The sequence below is a fragment of the Rhodnius prolixus genome, unplaced genomic scaffold (assembly GCF_049639745.1).
Source record: "Rhodnius prolixus isolate KJV_2025 unplaced genomic scaffold, Rpr scaffold_1, whole genome shotgun sequence".
Taxonomy (NCBI): Eukaryota; Metazoa; Arthropoda; class Insecta; order Hemiptera; family Reduviidae; genus Rhodnius; species Rhodnius prolixus.
Window position 1 is genome coordinate 27,924,262 of NW_027411581.1, and position 25,740 is coordinate 27,950,001.

Consider the following 25,740-nt stretch of genomic DNA (forward strand, 5'->3'; position numbering starts at 1 on the left):
CAACAATGACAGTGTAGGGGAATCAGATAGCGGATGCTCTTCAAATGAGTTGATTGTGTGATATAGTTTTACTTGTAACTACAATAATGAAAAATTAATTTTCATTCCAGAATGTAGTAAGACAACACTGGGTAAAAGAATTCAACAGAAAGAAGAACATGAAAAACAAAAAATGAAAAGACATAAAGAGCGAATGGAGATGGATGAAAAGCTTCTAGCAGTTTTACAGAAAATAGCAGAAAATAGAGAGATAAGTAACTCTCAAGATGTTCAAGTCTTTTTAAATATAAGTGTTACGTATTTCTAGAATTTAAGGGGAGTTGTAATGCAGCGAAATACGTAACTATTTGAGTGACAGTCTTGATTTGACAGAGGCACCTCCCATCAAAAAAGAGACTTACAATTTTGGTCACCTAGAGCACTGTTGTACCGTTCTAGCCTCAACACAGGGTATCAGTTTCTCTTTCTACTCACCTACCTAAGTGGCAGGGCCCCAGTAGTTGTAACCAATATAACCTTTCTTTTGGTTCTTTTTCTTCTTCTTCTTCTTGAGCTCGTGTGTGACGCATAACCAGACCGCATTTTTCGTTCTTAGAGAACATCTTACACAAATCCGGTTATATTTTGTGAATCATCTTGTGAAGTTGTACAGTTATAATCTAATAACATTTTCTTGTGTATATCAAGTTCGGCGGCGTATAATTGAATTGCAGGATTATAGTTCTATTTTTACGCCATTCAGTTGCTCCCCCACGTGGGTAATCTTCTCAGCAGTCTGGTAAATCTTTAATTTACAGCCTCACACTCAGTAAGAGCTGGTTCAGCAGTGATCATAGAAGTCACCACTCTAAATAGAGTCAATCAGGCGGATGCCCGTGGCGTATATTAACATCTTCTACATTCAGAGTAAGATAAATTTCCTATTCTTTCCTCTCCTTTATATCTCTGCTCCACGCCTTGTTAGGTGTTAATATAAGTCTGCCGAAGCCGTTTAAGCGATTATTGCAATCGCCCTGAAGGTAGTTTTTTCATATTATTTTCTCTTGTTTCAATACCTTCAGTATCAGCTCAACAGTTATTTTGTTACTAATCGTTTATCTAATTCGAAGCTAAGTGACTATTCACTGCAAGCTCCACTTGTACAGTCTGGAGAGACGGAGTCTCTACCCTGGATAGAACGACTTCTAACCAAACGAGGTGTACGGAACTATAATAACTTCCAGGCAAGTATACGCCTCTTAACTTTCTTACTAGCCCTCCTAGTGCTCTTATATTTTCTCTCAACCAAGGTTGAGAATATACCTTCGTCTGTCACCTGCACATTGCCTAAATAGTTATTCTTGTGCCAACAGTTTTGCAGCTTCGCTGCTGGTCCTCCGTCGGATGTGAGAGCATCCTTCATCAGCAACCCGTGGACAGCTCTGGAAGGGATTGCCTGCCCTTCAGGTACTATATGTTATTTATATTTACACATTAATATAAGACAACTATTGCTATTACTTGGTTGTCAGTTAAGGTATTTTAACATTCTTATAGACTTGTGTTTTGGTGACTCGCCCTTCTTAATTATTTTCATTGGAGTTATTTACCATTAGTGGTGCTCATATCTTGGTCCCATTTAAACTACATCTTCTATATATCTGATATTTGGGTTTTCGTTATATTGGCTATATTACTTCAACATGGCTAATCCTGTTAAACTTTCAGGTGTTGCTTTTGAAAGACTTTGCCGCTCGGCCTTGCGCCGCCTTAACAAGCTTCAGAGCGAGGTAAATGATGCTGTCCGAAGCGGTACTGCTACTAACGTAATCTATCAGCGCTTGCGGACTTCACTTACAGAGGGCTACACGCAGAAACTGACAGACTTAGACCTCTATAAACACTCTTCTGAAAGGGTGCCCGACCTGAGTGAGGAACGATTGGAAGAAGGGTTAAACTCGATAGATGATTTGTATGCTAACATATGTTTACAATTAGATAACTTGATTGCCTCTTCTGAGCCCTTAGCCTCTTCCACTATACTAGGTTCGGCTTTTGCTGGGCCGATATCAGCGTCTTCTTTAAATGCTTCTACGGCTGGGTTTCCAACTCAGTCAGTTCCAAAATTTTCAGGCAACCAAGCTGACTGGTCCAACTTCTTTTCGCGATTTTCCTCAATCGTAGATTCCAGTGAAGCCTTATCTGTATTACAAAAGTTTCAGTATCTTATAGATTCTCTAACCCCGGAAGCACAGCGACTTATTTCTCATCTAGAATTCAGAGCTGAGCAGTACCCTATAGCGCTGGCATTGCTTAAGAATCGCTACGAAAATCCTAGGCGCATGGCTTACAATCATGCAACAGCCCTACTTAAGCTTCCTCAGCTTAACTCTAAGTCGATAGATAGCTACCAACATTTCCTAGATGATCTGTCATTACATTATCAGGCCTTAGTAGCAATGCCAGAGGTGGATGAACATTCGGCTATAGTCATGACACTACTTACATCCAAGTTAGATTCAGCAACTGCTATGAAATTTGAAGCCCACCATCGAGCTTCTAATTCTGCTACTGCTCTTCCAAAGCCTACAGAGCTTCTTAAATTTTTGCATGACCAGCTACAGATCAAGCAAGCTGTAGAACCAGCTGTGCACATTCCAGGTACTCCTATGGGACCCACTACACGTGTTAAGAAGGTTGCCTATGCCACTACAACACGCACATCACAACAGAGTTGTCACCTTTGTCACTCTGTTGAGCACAAACTGCAAGCTTGTCCCGCTTTCACTCAAAAAAACCCTAAGCAGCTTTTCGAGTGGGTAAAATCCAACAAAGTATGCGTTAATTGCTTAGGCAAGCATAAAAATCGCTGCTCTTCTTCCTTCACATGTCGAGTCTGCCATAAACAACATCACACCTTGTTGCATTTTAGGCTACCTAACAATAATACTGTAGCCAAAACCAACACTTCCGTGCCTACCTCTCCGGCTCCCCCCTTAGCAACCTCACCACCGACACCTCAGTCTGATAACGGGGCATCTCCGGTTTCAGTTCCAATAGCGGCTGCATCCCCTGCTAACAATACTGTGTTGCTAGCAACTGCCTTGGTAACCTTAAGAACTCCAAATGGGGCGTATCGAGTAGTAAGGGCTTTAATTGATACCGGTGCCGGAGGCTCATTTATATCAGAACATTGTGCGCAACTATTGAATTGCACACGGTCTAAGGCACAGGTAACTGTTCAAGTAGTAGGTCCTAATTCGGCCAATGCAAAGGGAACATGTACCCTTTCAATTGCCAGTGTAAGTAACTATACAATTGCTGAGGCTCATCCGTTTATTATATTACCTAAACTTACACAGCCTACTCCTCAAACTTATATCTCCTCTGAGTTGCGTCAACGCACCAGGAATCTAATTCTGGCCGATCCCACCTTCGATACTCCATCAAAGATTGACTGTATACTGGGCGCCGAGTTGTTTTCTCGGATTTTCACTTGTGAACCACCTGTTCCTACAGGTCCAAATTTACCAGTAGCCATCCCATCAGTGTTTGGCTATATCATTATGGGCTCCGCCCCAACACTTCAATCATGCTCCGAATCTAGTTCAACTTCAGCTGTCGACTATGACAACAAGGTACCTGCCTTTCATGCAGTGCCATCTAATGAGCTCCATGCCTTGATGGAGCAATTCTGGGTTACCGAAGAGCCACCTGCTGCACCTTCTCGTGTACCCCCTGAAGCTGAACAGTGCGAACAATATTTTCGCACATCTACTATAAGACAACAATCGGGGCAATACCAAGTAAGACTGCCTTTCATTAAGGCAGATACTTCATCTCTACGGGGCTCTCACAGCCAAGCCTATACTCGTTTTCTCGCTTTAGAGAGACGTTTTGCTCGAGATCCCGAATTTAAACAACTTTACGTTGATTTTATGAGCGATTATCTTAAGCAGGAACACATGGTTGAGACTTCCTCAACTCCCACATACTACATTCCGCATCATGGGATTTTTAAGAAGCGAGGAGACACCTCAAAATTTAGAGTGGTCTTTGATGCCAGCGCCAAACCTGCTGGGGGCACGTCACTAAATGAATTATTATATCCGGGCCCCAAACTGCAACCGCTACTATCAGATATCATCACGCTCTTTCGTAGATTTCCTTATGTGTTTTCATGTGACATTATGCAAATGTTTCGACAAATTAAGGTCCATCCAGATGACTGGTGCTATCAAGCCGTTTTATGGCGCGATAATCCTGGTCAGCTCTTGAAAACATATCTTCTTACTACAGTTACCTACGGAACCAGGTCGGCTCCGTATCTCGCATTGAGAACTCTAGCCCAGTTGGCAGAGGATGGAGTCTGCAGGGTTCCCTAAGGCATCTGAAGCTCTCACCACCAGCGTTTTTGTTGATGACATCTGCGTTGGCGCGTATACTCTCCCAGAAGCTACTGCCTTGCGTGATGAGGTTATTGCCTTGTTGGCCACTGGCGGATTTACCCTCCGCAAGTGGGTATCCAACCACCCATTTATTTTAGATGGACTTCCATCTGACCATTGCATAACCACTGTATCGGAAGTATCATCTCCCATAGCTCTTCTTGGGACACACTGGGATCCTAAACAAGATACATTGAGTATATCGGCGGAATTTAAGTCTCGCCCTGCTTCGGTATTTACCAAACGCCGAATTTTATCTACTATTGCTCAAATTTTCGACCCATGTGGTTGGTTGTCTCCTTTTACGATGACAGCTAAGTGCTTTATCCAGCGCTTATGGGGTTTACCCTTGGATTGGGATACCCCTTTCGATTCTGACCTTGTTGAGGAATGGTCTGTTATCTTTTCCTCTTTTAGCTTAATTTCTAGCTGCTTCATAAATCGGCCTTTGCCACATACGTCTGCAAGGGACCCTATAGCCCTTCATGGGTTTTGTGACGCATCCAAAAGGGGCTACGCAGCCGTATTGTATCTGTGCGCATCTACCTCTACTGGCCCGCCAGTTCTGCTGGTATCTAAAACTAGAGTGGCTCCGCTTAAGACCCAGTCCATTCCGCGACTGGAGCTCTGCGGCGCTCATTTGTTGGCCTTACTGACCCACCATTATTATACGTTATTGTCACGTTCGCTTCACATATGCGACCTACATTTGTGGAGAGACTCTCAAATTGTCTTACGGTGGATATCCATTGAGCCGCACAAGTTAAAGACCTTTGCTGCTAATCGGGTTGCCCAAATTTCAGAATGGGTACCCATGACCGCTTGGCATCACGTTACTTCAGGTCAGAATCCTGCCGACTTGGCCTCCAGAGGCACTACTATGTCTGTGTTATCCTCTAGTTCACTATGGTGGCACGGCCCTGAGTGGCTTCCTTTTCCTTCTAACTGGCCTTCTGAAATCCCTAATGCTTCGTTTACTCCGGAAGAATTAGAAGTGTCTTCACCTGCTAAGCCGTTGTGCACAGCTGTGCCGGCGCATATTAATTTATTTGCCGCTATATCTTCTTGGTCTACACTTCTTAAGGTGGTTAAGATTATCTTAACCTGGCGCTACAAAACCAGTCCTATGTTTATTTCCTACCAGGTTGTGGTTGACCGTATTTGTCTATATATCCAACGCCAATATTTTGGTCCCGAATTAAGGGCCTTACAAAACGGAACTCAGGTACCCGTCAGTCTTAGACGGTTGACACCCTTTTTAGACCCCAGTGGGCTAATTCGAGTTGGAGGCCGCTTGGCTCTTTCAACTGTAGTTCAGCAGCGGCATCCGATCCTGCTACCCAAAGCACATCCTTTGGTTGCTCTTCTTATCCGCTATTATCATATAGCACATCTTCATGCTGGACTCAATCAGGTTCTGTTTCACTTGTCACAGCGTTTTTAGATTATATCTGCAAGACAAGCCATTCGAACTTGTATCTTTAAATGTGTTACATGTTTCAGAAGTAGACCTTCACACGTACCCCCCCCCCTTATGGGGCAGTTTCCAGCGGCTAGAGTCAACCCTTCGCCGCCCTTCTACCATACTGGTATGGATTTTGCAGGCCCATTTACTGTTCGAAGTTCGCATTTACGAAAGGCTCCGCTACTTAAGGTTTATCTTTGTTTATTTGTGTGTTTTGCCACCAAAGCAGTTCACCTAGAGCTCGCAACGAGCTTAAGCACCCCAGAGTTTATCAATGTCCTTAATAAGTTAATAGCTAGACGAGGTTGCCCTGCCCAGTTGTATTCAGATTGTGGTACTAATTTTGTGGGCGCATCAGTTCTCTTGCGGAAGGCCTTACAAGCCTTCCTGCAACTGTTAAAAACCTCCCCACAGATTGAGGAGTTCTGTAATTTACGAGGTATTACCTTCAATTTCAACCCTCCTGCAGCACCCCATCAGGGCGGATTGTGGGAACGGGTAGTTCGGTCCTCGAAATTCCATCTGAACCGTGTTCTTAAACAACAAATTCCCACCTTTGTCGTTCTTCAGACCTTGGTGATTCGTATTGAAGGAATCTTAAATTCTCGCCCGATTACTCCTATGTCTAGTGATCCTTCAGATTATAGTGCACTAACGCCTGGACATTTTTTAATAGGTCGGCCACTATTGGCTTCTCCTGAATTCGACCTAAGCTTGCTGCAATTCTCTCCACCTTCTTATCGGTTGCTTCAATCTACCATTCAGTCATTCTGGAATCGTTGGAGGCGTGATTATCTCCCATTACTACACCCGAAACAAAAGTGGACTGTCAATCAGCCCAATTTGAAGGTTGGTGACTTGGTGCTTTTAGATGAACCTAACACTCCTATCTCAACATGGCCGCTTGCACGGGTCCTAGAGGTGTACGAGGGCTCAGATCGGGTGGTCAGACAAGTTAAGCTTCGAACTTCACGTAGCAGTTTTGTTAGACCAGTAACAAAACTATACAAACTACCTATAGATTGAGTAATTCAGCGGGCCTTTTCTCTCTGGGTGGTCTTGCTCCACCTCCTTTCCATTTATTATTATATATACTAACCTCTCAACGCCTCTCTGATGACGGAGACGTGCCGGGGAGCGTGTAATTCTTTTCTCTCTTTCGAATTTACTCTTCTTCTTCTCACCCTGCACTGAGTTTACGAGAGGCGGGGTCTGCGTAAAAATATTCTCTCCTTACTCTAGTTATTTATTAATTACTATATCTCCCTTCCCTTTCCCTTGTTGTTTTTGTTTGGAGTTAGAGATTTCCAATGTTTTTATGGAGCCTTGCTCGCTCCTTTGTTTTTGCGCGCTTGCGCTCTTAACTAAAGAGCGGTTGCTCTTATTGTTTACGTGTTACCGTGGCTTATATCCACGTTTCTTCGAGCCCAATGGCTCTCTGGGGCTTTATCTTCTGGGCATTTCCTGCCCCCCCCCCAGTGTTACGTATTTCTAGAATTTAAGGGGAGTTGTAATGCAGCGAAATACGTAACTATTTGAGTGACAGTCTTGATTTGACAGAGGCACCTCCCATCAAAAAAGAGACTTACAATTTTGGTCACCTAGAGCACTGTTGTACCGTTCTAGCCTCAACACAGGGTATCAGTTTCTCTTTCTACTCACCTACCTAAGTGGCAGGGCCCCAGTAGTTGTAACCAATATAACCTTTTTTTTGGTTCTTTTTCTTCTTCTTCTTCTTGAGCTCGTGTGTGACGCATAACCAGACCGCATTTTTCGTTCTTAGTGAACATCTTACACAAATCCGGTTATATTTTGTGAATCATCTTGTGAAGTTGTACAGTTATAATCTAATAACATTTTCTTGTGTATATCAAGTTCGGCGGCGTATAATTGAATTGCAGGATTATAGTTCTATTTTTACGCCATTCAGTTGCTCCCCCACGTGGGTAATCTTCTCAGCAGTCTGGTAAATCTTTAATTTACAGCCTCACACTCAGTAAGAGCTGGTTCAGCAGTGATCATAGAAGTCACCACTCTAAATAGAGTCAATCAGGCGGATGCCCGTGGCGTATATTAACATCTTCTACATTCAGAGTAAGATAAATTTCCTATTCTTTCCTCTCCTTTATATCTCTGCTCCACGCCTTGTTAGGTGTTAATATAAGTCTGCCGAAGCCGTTTAAGCGATTATTGCAATCGCCCTGAAGGTAGTTTTTTCATATTATTTTCTCTTGTTTCAATACCTTCAGTATCAGCTCAACAGTTATTTTGTTACTAATCTTTTATCTAATTCGAAGCTAAGTGACTATTCACTGCAAGCTCCACTTGTACAGTCTGGAGAGACGTAGTCTCTACCCTGGATAGAACGACTTCTAACCAAACGAGGTGTACGGAACTATAATAACTTCCAGGCAAGTATACGCCTCTTAACTTTCTTACTAGCCCTCCTAGTGCTCTTATATTTTCTCTCAACCAAGGTTGAGAATATACCTTCGTCTGTCACCTGCACATTGCCTAAATGGTTATTCTTGTGCCAACAGTTTTGCAGCTTCGCTGCTGGTCCTCCGTCGGATGTGAGAGCATCCTTCATCAGCAACCCGTGGACAGCTCTGGAAGGGATTGCCTGCCCTTCAGGCAATCAAAGAAGTTCCCAGAGCATACCCACTAGTCAGTGTGCGTTTTCGGGCTCGGACGTGAGGCGGAAGAACTGGGGAGGTGCTTTGTTCGATAATAAACTTATTATTATTTTGATCAGGTGCCTTTTCTGTCTTGTTGCCCCACCTTTCTATCTCTTACAGCAAGACCTGCCTATGGCTCCGTACGGAGTTCCTGCAGTGGCCTAACTATTCCCGGAAACCATCCAGTGGTGCCGGATGAGCTCTACCGAGCACGCAAATACGTAACAATAAGTTTTTAAGCTTTTAAATAATTCATTAATAATTAAATGTTAGTTTTATTGACGAAAAAGGTACATATTATGATATATTTAAATAAGTTAAGTTTTTAAAGAGCTTAATAATTTTGTTCGGCCCTCCCCCGGCTTGAAATTCCCGTTTTCCCCAGTTGGCGGAACTGTGAGTGAGAAGGAGAAGGGGCTAGCTGGTGCAGCGTCTCCTAGGCCGGCAGTTGCCCTTTACTATAATAAGGAATCGCATGTCTGTAAAGCGTCTGGTGAAAAAATTATAAAACACTCACTCCGCCATTACAAAGCCTCGCTTGTGCGCGTCTCCCCAAGTTGTCGACTGTGTTGGTGTTTATATTCAGCTGTTCCCTTTTGTCTATGTCTTTTAATTTAGTCATTGGCAGGCTGTCTTTGCCAGAGAATATAAAACAATTTGTCAGTTGTGTAATTTGGTGTATTAAGAATTGACGTCATTCTAAAAATTTATTCTTGCCAGGCAAGTTGTAATCTCAACTTTATGTATATAGAATTTAAACTTAGACTTAAGCTGTTGCCTTGTCCGAATAATTTTAAGAATAAATACCATTGTTTTCTATTTCATTGTGCGTAATATCCTGAGAGTTGGTGACGTTCCCCACCCTTACCTGCCTTCAGGTGATTGCGTCTTATTTGTAAGTATAACTAAATTGCAAGTACAATTGTCCCCCTTGCCAAGGCACTTATTTTCATGGTGCCGAAACCCGGGAAAACACTCAGGATAAGCCTTACTTTTTAATTCTGTCAGAATTTTGTGTATATATATTAATAGTTAAGTCCATAATTGCAAGGTGACCAACTATACTCATTTACTGAGTTTTGTACTCTTTTCAAATCCTGTACTCTGAAAGTACTCATTTGTATAATTTTATACTCATTTGTATTTCTAAAACATTTTTTTAGATTATTTTATCGAAGCATTCAGAAAATAACGATAGGGTAGGGGAATCAGATAGCGGATGCTCTTCAAGTGAGTTGATTATGTGAGATAGTTTTATTTGTAACTAAAATAATGAAAAATTAATTTTCATTCCAGAATGTAGTAAGACAACATTAATATCTTTACTGGGTTTAAGAATAAACCCATACCTCGCTCTTTATACGGCATTTCGCTAAAACGGCCCTCTTCAACTAAGGCACGTTTTCGATTTACGGCCTAAAATGTTTCGCTATAACGGCAAAAAAACTTTTTTCGATGTCGATATATCTACATGTTGCCAATCTTGCGCAAGCAATCTTGTTTACGAGCGTTATTCAGTGTGTGCTCATAAAGCGGCTGGCTTAGACTTGTCTGTCAGTGTTTTATATACATATTTATTACTGATTGTTACACAGTAACTGGAAAAATTGGAAACAATTATGGACATTTTTGGTACGTAAGTACATATGTATGTATGTACTAATTAATAATTTTTAATATGTATTTTTTTATTAATCTTATTTTATAATTTCATTATTTTTTAGACAAAATGCCACCGAAACAATTATCAACTTCGGAGACTGATAAAAAGAGATGCCGAAAATCAGTCACGCTAGGAACTAAACTTAGTAAAGTATTACGTCGTATAGAAGCTGGAGAGAAAATTGTTGAAATTTGCGAGGCAATGGTACTTGCGAAATCTACCATTCAAACTATTCGTGATAAAAAAGAAGACATTAAAACATATTTGCAATATGCTGCACCTGTAAATGTCTCGAGATTAACACGCCAAAGAAACTGGATTATGGAAAAAATTGAAAAACTATTGATTATATGGATTGAGGACAAAAACAAACGGAGAATGCCAATGAGTCAAATGACTATCCAGGAAAAAGCTTTAAGTATTTTCGGAAATTTGAAGAATGGAGATACCGATGAAACTGCTGAAGATGTCACATTCCAAGCAAGCCGAGGATGGTTTGAAAAATCTAAAAATAGATTTAATTTGCGTAATTTGAAATGAAAGGTGAAGCAGCTAGCGCCGATAAGGCCGCATCTAAGGAATATCCCAAAATGTTAAAGGGAATTATTCCAAGAGGTGGTTATAAACCTGAACAAGTGTTTAACGTAGATGAAACAGGGCTTTATTGGAAGCGGATGCCTGATCGCACGTACATTTCAAAAACCGAAAAATCTGCGCCTGGTTATAAGGTGTCTAAACAACGATTAACTTTGCTACTTGGTGCAAATGCCGCGGGTGATTTTAAGCTGAAACCACTTTTAATATATTTGTCCAAAAATCCAAGGCCTCTTAAAGGACTAAATAAAAATCAATTACTCGTCATATGGAGATCCGACAAGAAAGCTTGGATGACTAAAGCTACTTTTAAGGATTGGTTCAAAAATCACTTTGTACAGAAGTGAAAAAAAAATTTGCGCGACAATAACTTAAGCAACAAGGCTTTGCTAATTTTGGATAATGCACCAGGGCATCCTACTAATTTATCCGAACTATCTGAAGATGTCATGATTGAGTACCTTCCGAAAAATACAACAGCTCTAATCCAACCAATGGATCAGGGTGCAATAGCCACTTTTAAGGCGTGTTACCTACGCCGAACTTTCCGACAATTTATAAGGGAAACCGATGGTAAATCTTCAATTAAAACATTTCGGAAAAACTATAACATCAAGGATGCTGTTGACATCAAGGATGACCAGAATGTGTAAAAAGTACTGATGCAGAAGTTAATTTCCTTCCTGAAATTAGGCAAAACATTTTGGATATAGCACATGATCTCGGCTTTGAAGGTTTGAACGAACGTGATGTGCTTGATCTACTTGAAGCTGATAGGGAACCCCTTTCATATGAGGAACTCACTTCAGTTGCAAGCAGAACCGGCATTAGATGAAAAGTCAGAGCCTGTTGTATCCTAACAGCTAACATCAAAAAATTTGTCGAAAGTTTTTTCCTATTTCGAACAAGGAATAAACATCCTCCTTGAAAACGATCGAGGTCGAACGTAGCGCTAAAGTTTCTCGAGGAATTAACTCATCCATTAGCTGTTATAAATCACTGTAGAACGAAATAGACAAGAAGGCCAGACAAACAACGTTGGACAATTTTTTTATAGCTAGGCCTATCCTTAGCAGCGAAAAATGATGACGACAGTGATCTGCAGGTTACCATTTCTTCATCGTCTTCAGATTAAAGCCATTTTTTAAAAAAAATTATGTACGTATACATACACATATTTTATGTAACATGAAGTTGTTTCATTTTTGATGTGGGGGAGCCCCATAATCAGTAACGTCATCTAGGTGTATCGAACCTGAGATCGATATATAACCTAGGAGAGGGTTACACAACAAAAGACACAATGCAGAGATATATGGGTAATTCCACGGATCTTCGTCACACTTGAAAACATGAGAGCCGAAAAAATGGATGAAAATATTATTTTTGTATTGTGCTTCTGGACTATAATTTTCCTGAATTTTTTCAGATTTTTTTTTCAAGGTCATTTATTGTTTATAACATTTTTTATTTATTAAAAATATGAAAAATCAGAAATTTCAATGAATTTTAACGCCAATTCTGGCCAATAAACAAAAAAAACATCCCATATAAAAAGTTTGTGTTTTTGTCCAAATTTTTCAAAAATGATATTAGTTTAACGTTTTATACAATATCTTTATTTCTTATTTGAAAAAACACTTTAAAAATCGCAATTCCCAGAAAACGCCACCTTCTATCAGGCTGAAATTTGGCAATAATATTGGGTGTACATTCCAAAAGACACATACAAATTTTCAGAGTGGACCGCCTAGTAATGCTGGTTTTAACGATTTTTTAATCTCTTAACATTTGAAATAAATCATTAAATTTCAATTTAAAAAAATTCACAGAAGGCAAAAAAGAAAAAAATGCGAAGAAAAAAGTCGCACGAAAGAGTTTGGGAGAATCGAAACCAAACTTTTTTCATTAAGCGATAAATCTGCAGTTGATAACATTCTTGATAGGAAAAAGAGAAATTGATTTCAGACTGATCAAAAGTGATCTTGAGGTACTAAATGTTCGAAAATTCAATGTACACAGTAATCCATTTTATAATGTAATATTATTAAGAAAATAATTTTTTTAAATTGAAATTTAATGATTTATTTCAAATGTTAAGAGATTAAAAATTCGTTAAAACCATCATTACTAGGCGGTCCACTCTGAAAATTTGTATGTGTCTTTTGGAATGTACACCCAATATTATTGCCAAATTTCAGCCTGATAGAAGGTGGCGTTTTCTGGGAATTGCGATTTTTAAAGTGTTTTTTCAAATAAGAAATAAAGATATTGTATAAAACGTTAAACTAATATCATTTTTGAAAAATTTGGACAAAAACACAAACTTTTTATATGGGATGTTTTTTTGTTTATTGGCCAGAATTGGCGTTAAAATTCATTGAAATTTCTGATTTTTCATATTTTTAATAAATAAAAAATGTTATAAACAATAAATGACCTTGAAAAAAAAATCTGAAAAAATTCAGGTAAATTCTAGTCCAGAAGCACAATCCAAAAATAATATTTTCATCCATTTTTTCGGCCCTCATGTTTTCAAGTGTGACGAAGATCCGTGGAATTACCCATATATATTCTTTAGTGAGTGCAGTTAAGTACACGTCCTTTACTTTTTTCTTATTTTCAGCTACTTGTGCTTTTTAATTTGGTTCATGTTATCTTAATGGTTATGTAACTATTATGATTGTTAGCTATAGGTATTAGTAATATTAAGTATTTTTGTAACATTGGAATTTGTTTACATTTTGTTTGTGGCTGTTAAATTTCTAATTTTGTCACCTTCCTATTGATTGCACTACTGGATATGGAGGAACAAAAAAAATCACCCCCCCTTCACCAGTTCCTACGACCCCCCCTCGTTCGAGGAAACCCTCGAGTGCCTTTACCGTCTGAGGCCTATGTAAACCTTAATGTCGTCATATGTAAAGATCTTATCGCTAGGCTGGAGCAATGGACGCAAGGCGTCCACAGTTTGAGCACAGAAACCCCAGAACCGGCAGGCGTGTGTCAGCAGATTGCCCTTCTATATCACACTTTGTCTCATTCTTTAGATGGGGAAGCTTGGGAGTTGCTCCAGCAAATTCCTCCTGAGGATAGTGGTCCCTTGGCCCTGGCCTTGACTAATAGCCATGCACAAGCAGAGCTTGCTTATTTCTCTGTTGTAGTGCCTGGTCTGGCGTGGCGACACCTCCCCTGGCTAAATCCGCCCCGGCTTCCCAAATCTCTCCGGTCCCAGTGACGGATGAATCAATCATCGAACTTGCCCGAAAACAATTACAGGAATTGGTCATCCCGAATATTGTGCCATTTGAGGGAGACGTCCTTAAGTACAGGGGATTCAAGTTGACCTTCCAATCGGAGGTCCACAAACTATCCCTTCATGCCGCCAAGCGGCTCGAAGCCCTCAGATCCTCGCTGAGAGGCCCCCCGTTGTCCATCATCCAGTACGCCCCATCCACGGAAGAGGGATACCTCTATGCTTGGGATATGTTGGACTCTCGATATGAGGGAAGGCTGCGCGTTGCCAGCGCTACAATGGAAGCCTTTCTTCAGTTTCCGGGTCCGGACCCCAGCATAGACAGCTATATAGCCTGGTTGTCACAAAGACAAATAATGTTGGACCAGAGTCTGTTATTATTTTATGTACAAATGTATGTACTTGTTATGTATGTATTTTTTATTTAAATGAAATAAAAAGATAAAATGCATTTTGGATGATAAACCATGTTACATATTTAACAAATTTGGAACCGATCCCATTGAATTTGTATTAGAATAATTGATTCCTTATACGGCTTTTCGCTTTGCGGCCAAGTTTCGTGGAACGTATCTAGGCCGTAAAGCGAGGTATGGGTGTAAAACAGAAAGAAGAACATGAGAAGCAAAAAATGAAAAGACATAAAGAGCGAATGGAGATGGATGAAAAGCTTCTAGCAGTTTTACAGAAAATAGAGAGATAAGTAACTCTCAAGATGTTCGTCTTTTTAAATATAAGTTTTTAAGCTTTTAAATAATTCATTAATAATTAAATGTTAGCTTTATTGACGAAAAAGATACATATTATGATCTATTTATTTTTTTTCTTTATTTTGGACAGTCACTGTTATTTAATTAATTTCTTCATCTTACTATTATTTTATTTTCTTAATCTTAGCTAATTTTGTTTTTAATTTAATACAGTTCATATTCTTTAATAGAAGACTGCATCACACGCGCGGCTGTGGCGTTCTTCTGTGTCCCTCGGACTATTTCCACTAGAAGGGACACCTATGTCACCAACTACTACTTCCGAACCCATTAACTCTAATATTTCTCTCAATATGCAAAAACTTCAAATGCATAACACCCAATACGACACAGTTCTTGAATTCAAAACTTATAAAAAGTCATTGACTACTACCTCTCCCAACACAACTTCTCCAATATCAAAAGAAGTTCTATTCCAATCACTAGCAATGAGAAGGTGTGCAACTTGGTAACACCTAACGAACCGTCAACTAGTCGTCAAACTTATGCAGGATAAATCTCCAAAACCACCAACCATCATCCTTAAAAAAGTCACCAACTTTTCTTAACTCTGCGACAAACTGTGCCAATTAATGGGCCAGGAAAATTTTCACTGTCGCTCTCAATCAAATGATCTCGTTATACATACGAAAGACAGGGAAACCTATAGGAAAACCGTAAAATTTCTCCACGAAGCAAACTTCGACTTCCACTGCTATTAGTTGGATGAGGAAAAAAGCTACAGGGTAGTTATTCGAGGTTTACACCATTCTAACCCAATTAAAGAAGAATTAACCCACCTGGAATTTCAAGACCAAAGAGTGCATCAAATTCTTGCAAAAATCCTGTGCCATAAGTTATTTATGCTTCTTGAATTGCTAAATTCATGATTAGAACACTAGAATTCTTTTACATTAGATTGCGAAATTAAGAAAGGCAAGATAATATCTAACCCTAACCATTATACTGCGCATTTATCTTCTGACAAAGCAGTTCATATTAGAATTATTTTTTAGCCAATACTAAAAAGTAAAATAAATAAGCTCTTTTCATCAGCTCTCATCATCATAGTTCATGTAAGTTTTACTACTATTATTACTCATGCATTACCATATCAAAATGAAAAATGTAAAAACAAAGCTTCTTATTTAACTCACGGTGAGCGTGCAAAACATGGATGCACTTGCCTTTGTACTTTTACAAAAAAGATCTTCAATTTCATAAGAAGAAGTGTACAGCCAGAGGACGCTACATGTAGGTAAAAAATAAAATAAATGAAGTAATTATTTAAGTATTATTAATTTATATTCTTCTTAGGTGCCGGCATTGTAACTGTATACAAGCTGATAAACACAATGGCCGTTTACATGAAGCTATCTGTGGAAGTAAAAGAACAAAATTGGGGGAACCTTCCAGAAAGGAACTCTTGGCATTATCCACACAGTTAAATAATACAACCCCTTATGAGACCGCTTTTCAGGGTCGTCTGGCGTCGTACTTTGTACGCTCACCAAGTTGTATGGATCTTCCAACATTTCTAGAAAGCTTACGTTCAAAAATTATAGACATCATTAATCAAAGTCTGGTGACTCATTCATCTATAAAATTTAATCTGTGGGTGGACTGCACTTTTGAAATTGTATATGGAGAAAAAAAGGAAAAGGCGTTGAAAACATCTAACAAAGCAGTCTACCTAGCTGATGATGTCAACATCTAGATATAGCCTTCAGCAAGTTAAAGAAAGAACTAGAAGAAGTGGCTATGACCAAGAGTGGTTGATCATGGCTTCAGTGGATGGACTAAGAGTGAGGGTAAGCAGACACAACTCTTTAAAAGCTTCAACATATTCACCTTTGCCTAGGTGTATTGAGCGCAAGAAGGCATGTATAAATGTCAAAAATTTTGATAATAAATTTTTTTATATGCAATACTGGCCAAATTTATTGATGGGAAAAATTCGGGGCGGCCAAACTAATACAAACCATTGGAGAGTAAATTTAATTTTTCTTGTGTAAATTTCCCGAACTCTCATAAAGACATTAACAAATTTGAATCTGTTCCATCAGAGTATTTGGACTGGATGATAAAAATGACGTGTATCCCCTGTAAGGGAATCGAAGTCTAGTTATCGATGTTTGAGTGTGATGTTAATATATGTTTTTATTCTGTATTGTATCATTTATGATGTATTGTGTTGTATTGAACTTAATAAAAACTGTTTTCTATAGTAAGAAAAGTGTATATTGACATGGCGCAGTCGGTAGGACTTAAAGAGGACATAACAGAATTAAATGGAATTTTGCTAAAAAATATTAAAATCATAATTCCGGAAAGCCTCAGGAAGGATACTTTACAAAAGATACATTATAGCCATTTGGGAGTAGAAAAGTGTAAATACAGGGCACGAGAGTGTGTGTTTTGGCTGAACATAAATAAAGATATTGAAAATTTCGTAAGGCAATGTATAGTCTGTATGAAGCACCAAAAGGCAAATATTAGAGAAACCTTTGCTTCAAATGTAAGATGGCATCTCAGGTTAATGTTTCGAAATGTTATCTTTGTGATAAATGTGATCTTACGAAAAATGTAATTTACTGCAGTGGTCAGTGTAATGTAATAGTTCATTTAGAATGTCTAAATATAACACCCAATGAAAAAATATCATTAAAAGAGTGCAAACAGCTTCACTGGCTATGTACGCTATGTGACAAGGTGGAGGTAAGTACCTGCACTACTAATTTAATTAAAAATATGATGACTACGATCTCTTGGCTTCTTGAAGAAGTACGAGATTTGAAGGGAAAAGTTAATAATAATATTGACCTAGCAAGTACCTGTGATTGCACATCGCTTATATCTACTATAACCTCTGAGATGGTTACTATAACAGGTAATCAATTAGCTCTCAGTAAGGAAATACAAGTGTTAAAGGAAATTAATAAAGTTAATAGTGAAGATAGAGAAGAGAAAGAACGACACTTGTTAAAAGATTCAAGTAGATTGGGTACAGTGACCACACAACGAGGTAATTATAAATCTAAGAAAAATGAACAATTAACTCATAAAGAAACTGATAAGAATCTGTATGAAGAATTGTGTATGAATGAAATAACTAGGCAGCTAAGTCCGACTGTGAAATCACAAGAGAATCTTTCACGGAAAGTAGAGCAGAGATGCTCAACTGAGAAGAGAGGGAGTAGCTATTCTGAAGCAGTTAAACAGGAAGTAACCAATTTGAGAAGTGGAGAAGGAGAAGGCTGGAATATGGTAAAACCTAAAAATGACCAGAAAAGAATTGTAAAAGTTGGTACTTCTCAAAGTACTTGTGAGCTGGTAGGTGTAAAGAAAGCCTGGTTACATCTCGGCAAGCTAAGAGAAGGAACAACCGTTGAAGATGTTGAACGATTTCTCAAGGAATATATACCTGAGATAGAAATATCAGTAACCAAATTAACATCAAAGGGAAAAAACTGCAGTTTCAGACTCGGAGTAGACTTTCACATGAAAGATAGATTGATAGAGAGTGATGTATGGCCGAGCAATGTCACCATTAGGCGTTTTTTATTCCCACGACGGGTAGCTGTGCTACCAAGTTAAACAGAATAAAAATAATGCACCAGCTTCTGCGACTTGAGTAAGGCATTTGACATGGTGTCTCATCAGCTATTATTGGAAAAGCTTCAATATTATGGTATTACAGGAGCAAGTTGGAACTTATTTAAGAATTACCTGAAAGAAAGGAAACAGTATGTTAACTGTAACAGCCAAATTTCTGAATTAAATGAGGTTAAACAAGGAGTTCCGCAAGGATCTGTTTTAGGACCAATACTATTCCTGATATACTTAAATGATTTAGACATGGCATTTTCAGGAAAATGCATCTTATATGCTGATGACACCACATTAATAGCAAAAGGCAGGACTGTTGAAGAGGTGACAAAGAAGGCTAATGGTAACATTTCATCCCTCAAAGATTGGCTGCAAAAAAATGAATTACTATTAAATGAGAAGAAAACTCAAAGCCTAATATTTAGCCTGATTGAAAAAAAAGAGAAGAAACTATAGCATTTCTGGGCGTCACAATAGATTGCAGGCTTACTTGGAAAAGTCATGTACATACCTTGAGTAACCAGTTATCGAAAATAATTTTTTATTGAGAAAACTGCGTGAAGAAGTTCCAGCTGAGGTTATAAAGACTGCCTACTATGGTCTATTTCACTCCAGAATGGTATATGGTATTGAGCTATGGGGTGGAATCTCCGAAGCTTCTATTGTATTTAAACTTCAGAAGAGAGCTATTAGAACCATGATGAAGAAGAGAGCTCGAGTCAGCTGCAGGCCTCTCTTCAAAGAATTAAATATATTGACGCTACCCTCAGTATTCATTTTGAAACAAGCACTGTATAAGAAAAAAGAGCCTTCAATTGAAACTAGAGGTGATAAGCATAATCACGATCTACGTAATAAAGATGATATATGCATACCTTACAAACGACTAGTGATGTCCAATCAACTTTGCAGTGTCATGTCGGCGAGAGTATTTAATAAAATTCCCTTAGGTGTAAGACGGTTAAGTGAGAATCACTTCAAACGAACCATCACCCGTTTTTTGATGAGGAACTGCTTTTATGATATAAAAGAATTTATAAACGCAAAGTGGAGTGATGAACATTTCAAAAAAGACTGAAAGTTTTAATATATAATATAAAGTTAGTTTTAATACACAGTGCGAAGTCCGTTATTCTAGATTAGTGGCATATAGTTGTTATTGTTTTTCTTATGTTTGACGTGCCTTTTATATTGTATTTATGTACACAGGCAAAAAATAAATAAATAAAATAAATAAAAAAAAGTCTGGAGATACCTCAGGAACCATGGGAACTTATTGGTGTTGATATATTCGCGTTCAACAAAAAATCACAATTATTAATAGTTAATTAATTCGTGGAAGTAAGCTTTATTAAATTCATTAAGCAGTCAAGGAGAGATCAACTCATTGAAAACTGTGTTTGTAGGTTATGGTATCCCAAAAATTGTGGAAAACAATTTGATTCAACAGAATTTAGAAGATTTGTAGAAGAATGGAGCTTTGAACACCGATGCTCTTGCCCAGGGGTCGGCAACCTGCGGCCCTTTGCAACTTTTTGCGCGGCCCACCAAAACATAAATATAATTTTAGGAAAAATCAACAAACTTAGAGCATGAGCGTGCCCGAAATGTGGCCGGTGACAAAAATGCGCGCTACAAAAGCATATTGGGAAACCTATTTTACTGTTATTGAAATTAAATTTAAAGAGAAACAAAAAAGATTTTACATATCAATTTATGGAAAGGAAATTTACTTTGAAATGAACTTAAAACATACTTGAGATTACAGAAAATGTAATACTAAAAAGTAAAAAAAAATAATATCATGAAAATAAAAAGCTAATAGTATCAGGAGGTTGATTATGATAAATTATTACAATAATAATGTTTGCAATGATTTAAATAAATATAATAAATATACATTTAAGTAAAAATAAAAATTATATCACTTCTTTTAGTTACCAAAACTTATCAAAATTCCTTGGTAAAATAAAAATAAATTATTTAACTTTTCTTTTGGTTAGCGCAATGGAATTTGTAGTAATTAAACTTGAACAGATCGGAAAACAATATAGTTATTAATTTAACAATTATTTGTTTTTTAATCTAAGTTATTAATGAGTTATTAATAAAGAATTAATTAAGTATTGAGAATGTTTGAGCGAATTTTTATAACATTTAAAAAGTACTGATAAACAGAACTGACGGAGTTTTGTGAGGTCATGAGAAGAATATCGGAGCTGTAGTCTTTCAGATAAAGATCTCTCAGTGGTTGATAAGCTGGACATTGCCAAAGTACATGAAGAAGGGTTTCGGCTTCTTGGCAGCCACACACGTGACATTCTTCGGTACAGTCTATGGCACAGTTGAAATGTTTTGTAAAGATTTTAATTTCTTTTGCACTGGCTAGTCGGAGCTGACATGCTAAACGAATTTTATCGAAGCTCATATTAAAATGTAAATAATTAAAAGAGGGGTATAACTGAGAGAAATCTTCATTGTAGGAGGATATATTGGCTCTGTTGATATCTATCTGTGTCCTTCTTTCCACCAACGCCTCAACGATTTCAGATCTATATTGCATGATAAGAAAAGGATCTTGAGAGTTGAAAATTTCTGTTCTATTTATGGAGTAAAACAATTGCTTGATCTGGGTGATCCAATTAGTTTTCAAGTTGGGGTGTAGTGAATCCAGAATTAAGAGGCGATTATAGCATATTCTTGGATATCTATCCGGTGGCATTAATAACAATTTTATTAGCCAATTAATTGTCCTGGAGAATACTTGGTAGTGTAGAACATAATCTTGAGTTTCTAGGCGGATGAAATGGTGAGGAGTAGACAGTGGTAGGCGTAATGTATATTTGTTGAACCTTGGTGGTACTGCTTCTATTTTATCCAGGTAAGGTAGCGACCATACTTCTGCACTATATAATAGTATGGAGAGGATAATGGAGTGTAGTAGTTTCTGGGAGACTGGCCAAGAGTTTGCTGACGTTTTGTTGATTACAGCTTTTGCGGAACCAAAAGCGGAAAAACTTTTAGATATTTGAGCGTCTGCAGATTGTTTGAAGAGTCCAGTGCTTGAAAACGTAAAACCTAGGTAGACAAAAGATTTTTTAATTTCTATTGGTTGATCATAGATGAAGAATTGTGAATGTTTTTTCTGGTGCGGGCTCTTATGGAAAATTACAATCTTGGTCTTATTCACATTAACTGTTAGACCATTAATTTCACAATATGACTGAAGAACATTTATCTTTTTTTGCAAGTCTATGGGGCTGTCTGCTAGTAAGACTAAATCGTCTGCGTAGGCAAGCATAATCACATCGTTAATACTATCAATAGAGACTCCTATTAAATTGCGCTTCCGAAAATACACTTCAATATCGCTGATGAAAAGTGAGAACAGGATTGGGCTAAGAGAGTCTCCTTGTAGCACTCCAGTAGTTAAATGCACTTCATTTGACTTGCCGATTGAGGTGAGAACTGAGCAGGAAGTTTTAAGGTATAAATCTCTTAGTGTTCTAATCAGTTTAGGGCTAAAGTTGAGATATGTTAATTTTTGCCATAATAGGGAATGATTTATCGAGTCAAACGCTTGTTTGAGATCTATGAATACGGAGTAGAGGTATTGACCCTTTTTATTTAATTTGTTCTCGATTAAAGAATGTAACGTGAAAATGTTGTCTATACAGCCTCTATGGGGTCTGAATCCTGCCTGATGTTCAGGGAGAGAACAGGTAATGTCAGCCCATTTGAGTACACGTTGAGCGAGTATCGAGGTAAATATCTTAAGTATGTTGTTTATCAGAGCTATAGGTCTATAATTAGCTGCGTTAGATGGGTCTCCATTCTTGTAAATCATTGTGATTAAGGCTTTCGCCCACATCCTTGGCACCTGTTCATGCTCTAAAATGCAGTTAAAGAGGTTGAGAAGATACTGATGCCACTCAGCTGGAAGATGCTTATATACCTCGTTCGGGATACCGTCATCTCCTGGTGATTTGCTGTTTTTTGTTTTTTTAATAGTTATCAGTAACTCTTCCATTGTAATGTCTCCTTCCAGATGAACAATTGCCGCTTCAGTACCACAAGTTAGAGGTAATGGCTCCACATTCATTTCCGGGTTCATATTCTTTAAGTGTTTTTCCCAGTCATTGAGTGTTACTAAAGATTGCTTAGTATTACACTGTTTGAAGCAAAAAGACTTTATCGTTTTCCAGAAAGTATGTGAATCTCTGACGTTAGATATACCCTCAGTGAGTTTCTCGTAGTACGTATGTTTAGCTATGCTCAGTGCATTACGATACAGTTTCTTATTGTCTAAGTAGAGTGATAGGTTCTGATCTGTTTGGCAGTTTCTCCATGTTCGGTAACTCTTCCTGGTTTTCTTCTTTAGTATGTAACATTCCACATTAAACCATTTGTTTCTGATGTATTGGTTATTTTTTGTATTAGGTCTAAGAGCTATCAAATTTGCACAAACAGCAGCGACCTTAATAACTGTGTTGAAATTGTCAGCTAGTATATCAGGAGAGTCGGATGATAGATATATGCCTTTAGAGGTCTTAAGACAGTACATAAATTCTGATATTTTATTTATTTCTTCCCATTTTATAGTTTCTCTTCTGTAACAATGCACTACATCTGTGGTGCACGAGTTTGTTGAAAAATAGCCAAAATTCAAAATGAGTTGACATAGCAGGTGGTCGTAGAATTCAGGGAATGACAAAACTTCAAAATCAAAAATTTCCCCTATTTTTGAGTTATTAATCCAAATGAGGTCATTAACAGATTTTCCAGTCCGGGATACGTACGTGTACTGTGCAGGGTTGTCACTGAGGCTGCGCCCATTTACATTTGTAAAGCCGTTTGTTCGGTCCTCGCCAGGAGGTGCGGCCCCCCTTTGTGGGAAATTTGGGCTCAGGCAGTTGAGGGTTGGCGGCATTGGAGGTTAAAAAGAGTGGTGGGGCTGCGTACGTGACCAAGTGCAGGAAATGTTGCCCTGGACGAGAAAAAGAGAGAGGGAAGAGAGGAGTGTGTGCCGAATGTTACTTAGCGTCAGTTCGCCATTTTTTTCGTGTGATTTTGTCATAGCGACTTTTAGTTTTTATGCAAGTGTGAGGTTGCCTGGTCTTGTAAAAATCAATTTTTTCCAAGTGTCATTCGGATGATAATCACCCTCTTATGTTATTGTTGTTCCCCCCTGTATGTCTTTGTAATTACCATCTCAAAACAAACGCTTTGCCAGGAAGCGTATATTATAACATTGTAAAGGTAAACATTGTTCATACTTGTTTATAATTCAAGATTGGAGAACCTACCTTTATAGTAGCCAGGCAAGTAATTGCAACTTTGTTCAAATTGATTATCCCTTCGACAGGAAGGGCATATTATATCATATTTATAACTTTATTCACAACCCTGTCCCTTGGCCAGGAAGGGTTCTGTGCTATTGTAGTTTCCTATTAGTGTTTAGTTATATATCACATCTCATTTGTATTGGACATTTCATTGTCAACCTTTGTTTATATTATTGTCAACCTTTGTTTATATTATTGTCAACCTTTGTTTTTATATTATTACTCATTTATATATATATATATATATTGTCAGTAGCCTGGCCCTATTAGTGTTTAGTTATATATCACATCTCATTTGTATTGGACATTTTATTGTCAACCTTTGTTTATATTATTACTCATTTATATATATATATATATATATATATATATATATATATATTGTCAGTAGCCTGGCCCTATTAGTGTTTAGTTATATATCACATCTCATTTGTATTGGACATTTCATTGTCAACCTTTGTTTATATTATTACTCATTTATATATATATATATATTGTCAGTAGCCTGGCCCTATTAGTGTTTAGTTATATATCACATCTCATTTGTATTGGACATTTTATTGTCAACCCTTGTTTATATTATTACTCATTTATATATATATATATTGTCAGTAGCCTGGCCCTATTAGTGTTTAGTTATATATCACATCTTATTTGTATTGTCTATTTTATGGAGTGGACTATTGATCGATCTGTAATTAAAACCCAATAAACTACACTCAGGCTGTTCATTGTTAAAGGTGTTTCAAGTGTCGGTGGCGTCCCCCACCCTCGATCCTTCCCTGACCAAACGACATTGAAGTCGTCGTTCCTTTTATTTTATGTGCTATTGCCCCCCCCCCCCAATTAGACTTCTATACATGGTGCCGAAACCCGGGAACGACACTTGAGATACCTTGAGATACAGTTAAGAAAGGAAAAGGGAAGGGGAATTCAAATTGTGGTCAATTGTCAACTCTTGGTTGTGCTTGGCACGTGCTAGTTTATCCTTTGAGGGTCTTGAATTGTCAGTTTTGTTTCTCTTGGGACTATTTGTGGTTAGTTTACAATATTTGTGCGCTTTTCCGTGTAAGGTTATGAATCGGATTTAGCTAGCACTTTGCACTTAGTGTATGCTTAATACTCATTGTTTTAGCTGTCTCAGTTGAGATAACTGTCAATTGCTCTTAAAATTAACACAATTACTGTATTCATTGTTTGTTTTTGTTTTTTTTTGTTGTTGATTGTATCTTTTTCATTTTAGGTACCTACCCCAGCAGTCGCTGGTACAATTGTTATTTTTGCTGACTTTCTTTCAGCCTCATTTTGGGCCCTTACTGCTTAACCTCCTTCCGACTAAATGGAGGCACAAGGTGAAGTCACCCCTCCCCTCACACCAGCTCCCCCAAGCCCTCCGGTGGTGGAGGAAACTCCCCGTGTCCCGTTTCCATCAGACTATATTTCCAACGTGCATGTAGTCAGGTGCAAGCACCTAATCGCCAGGTTGGAGCAATGGACCAGAAGTGTCCGTGATCTACCCCCTAGTTCCCCTGAGGCCTGGGAGCTGTGTCGCAACTACTCCTCCGTGTTTTCCAAGCTGTCCCAGACCGTGGACAGGGAAGCCTGGGAGTGGTTGCGTGCCCTGCCCCCTGAAGTCAGTGGCCCTCTGGCCCTGTCTTTGACGGAAAGCCACGAGCTAGCTGAGACAGCTCAGCTTGCTATTGTATTACCCTTATTAGCAACTGCCCACCCGACTCACTCCACCCCGCCAAGTCAGGGGTCCCCAGTCCTAGGGACTGATGACTCCGTCATTGAGCTGGCCCGGCGACAGCTTCAGGAGTTGATCATTCCCAGTATAGCCCCCTTCGACGGTGATGTCCTTGGTTATAGAGCTTTCAAGTCGACCTTTGAATCCGAGGTCCATAAGTTGTCCCTATGTGCTGCCAGGCGCCTCGAAGCGCTTAGATCTTCCCTA

The 25,740-nt window shown here is 38.5% G+C and overlaps 5 protein-coding genes across 7 annotated transcripts in view; 3 read left to right on the forward strand and 2 right to left on the reverse strand.

Annotated features, from left to right (window-relative positions):
* The window catches only part of LOC141448031 (uncharacterized), a 183,730-nt gene that overhangs the window by 42,180 nt on the left and 115,810 nt on the right, over window positions 1-25,740 (reverse strand). The window lies entirely within an intron of this gene.
* On the forward strand, window positions 996-5,126 carry LOC141447940 (uncharacterized). The gene is made up of 3 exons (XM_074115918.1): window positions 996-1,223; window positions 1,353-1,446; window positions 1,708-5,126. Exon 3 carries the CDS (start codon window positions 2,322-2,324, stop codon window positions 4,362-4,364), a length of 2,043 nt encoding a protein of 680 aa, XP_073972019.1. The 5' UTR covers window positions 996-1,223; window positions 1,353-1,446; window positions 1,708-2,321; the 3' UTR covers window positions 4,365-5,126.
* Window positions 1,824-12,364, forward strand: LOC141448023 (putative CENPB DNA-binding domain-containing protein 1). Of its 2 annotated transcripts, XM_074116051.1 has the most exons (3): window positions 1,824-1,951; window positions 8,190-8,303; window positions 8,433-12,364. In XM_074116051.1, exon 3 carries the CDS (start codon window positions 10,300-10,302, stop codon window positions 10,771-10,773), a length of 474 nt encoding a protein of 157 aa, XP_073972152.1. In that variant the 5' UTR covers window positions 1,824-1,951; window positions 8,190-8,303; window positions 8,433-10,299; the 3' UTR covers window positions 10,774-12,364. The 2 variants fall into 2 exon arrangements, with proteins under 2 accessions (XP_073972152.1, XP_073972142.1); XM_074116041.1 differs by lacking the exon at window positions 1,824-1,951 and having other exon boundaries at window positions 5,694-8,303.
* Window positions 4,735-5,871, forward strand: LOC141453247 (uncharacterized). Its single transcript, XM_074126617.1, has one exon. The coding sequence runs from the start codon at window positions 4,735-4,737 to the stop codon at window positions 5,869-5,871; it is 1,137 nt and encodes a 378-aa protein (XP_073982718.1).
* Window positions 16,513-24,148, reverse strand: LOC141447932 (uncharacterized). 2 transcript variants are annotated; one of them, XM_074115891.1, is made up of 3 exons: window positions 19,317-24,148; window positions 18,953-19,231; window positions 16,513-18,810 (listed from the first exon to the last, which is right to left on the reverse strand). In XM_074115891.1, the coding sequence occupies exon 1, from the start codon at window positions 23,369-23,371 to the stop codon at window positions 20,561-20,563; it is 2,811 nt and encodes a 936-aa protein (XP_073971992.1). In that variant the 5' UTR covers window positions 23,372-24,148; the 3' UTR covers window positions 16,513-18,810; window positions 18,953-19,231; window positions 19,317-20,560. The 2 variants fall into 2 exon arrangements, with proteins under 2 accessions (XP_073971992.1, XP_073971981.1); XM_074115880.1 differs by having other exon boundaries at window positions 16,513-19,231.

Excerpts from the sequence above, each read along its gene's own strand:
- LOC141447940 (XM_074115918.1), top strand. The coding sequence starts at position 2,322 with ATGGCTTACAATCATGCAACAGCCCTACTTAAGCTTCCTCAGCTTAAC.
- LOC141453247 (XM_074126617.1), top strand. The coding sequence starts at position 4,735 with ATGACAGCTAAGTGCTTTATCCAGCGCTTATGGGGTTTACCCTTGGAT.
- LOC141448023 (XM_074116051.1), top strand. The coding sequence starts at position 10,300 with ATGCCACCGAAACAATTATCAACTTCGGAGACTGATAAAAAGAGATGC.
- LOC141447932 (XM_074115891.1), bottom strand. The coding sequence starts at position 23,371 with ATGCCGCCAACCCTCAACTGCCTGAGCCCAAATTTCCCACAAAGGGGG.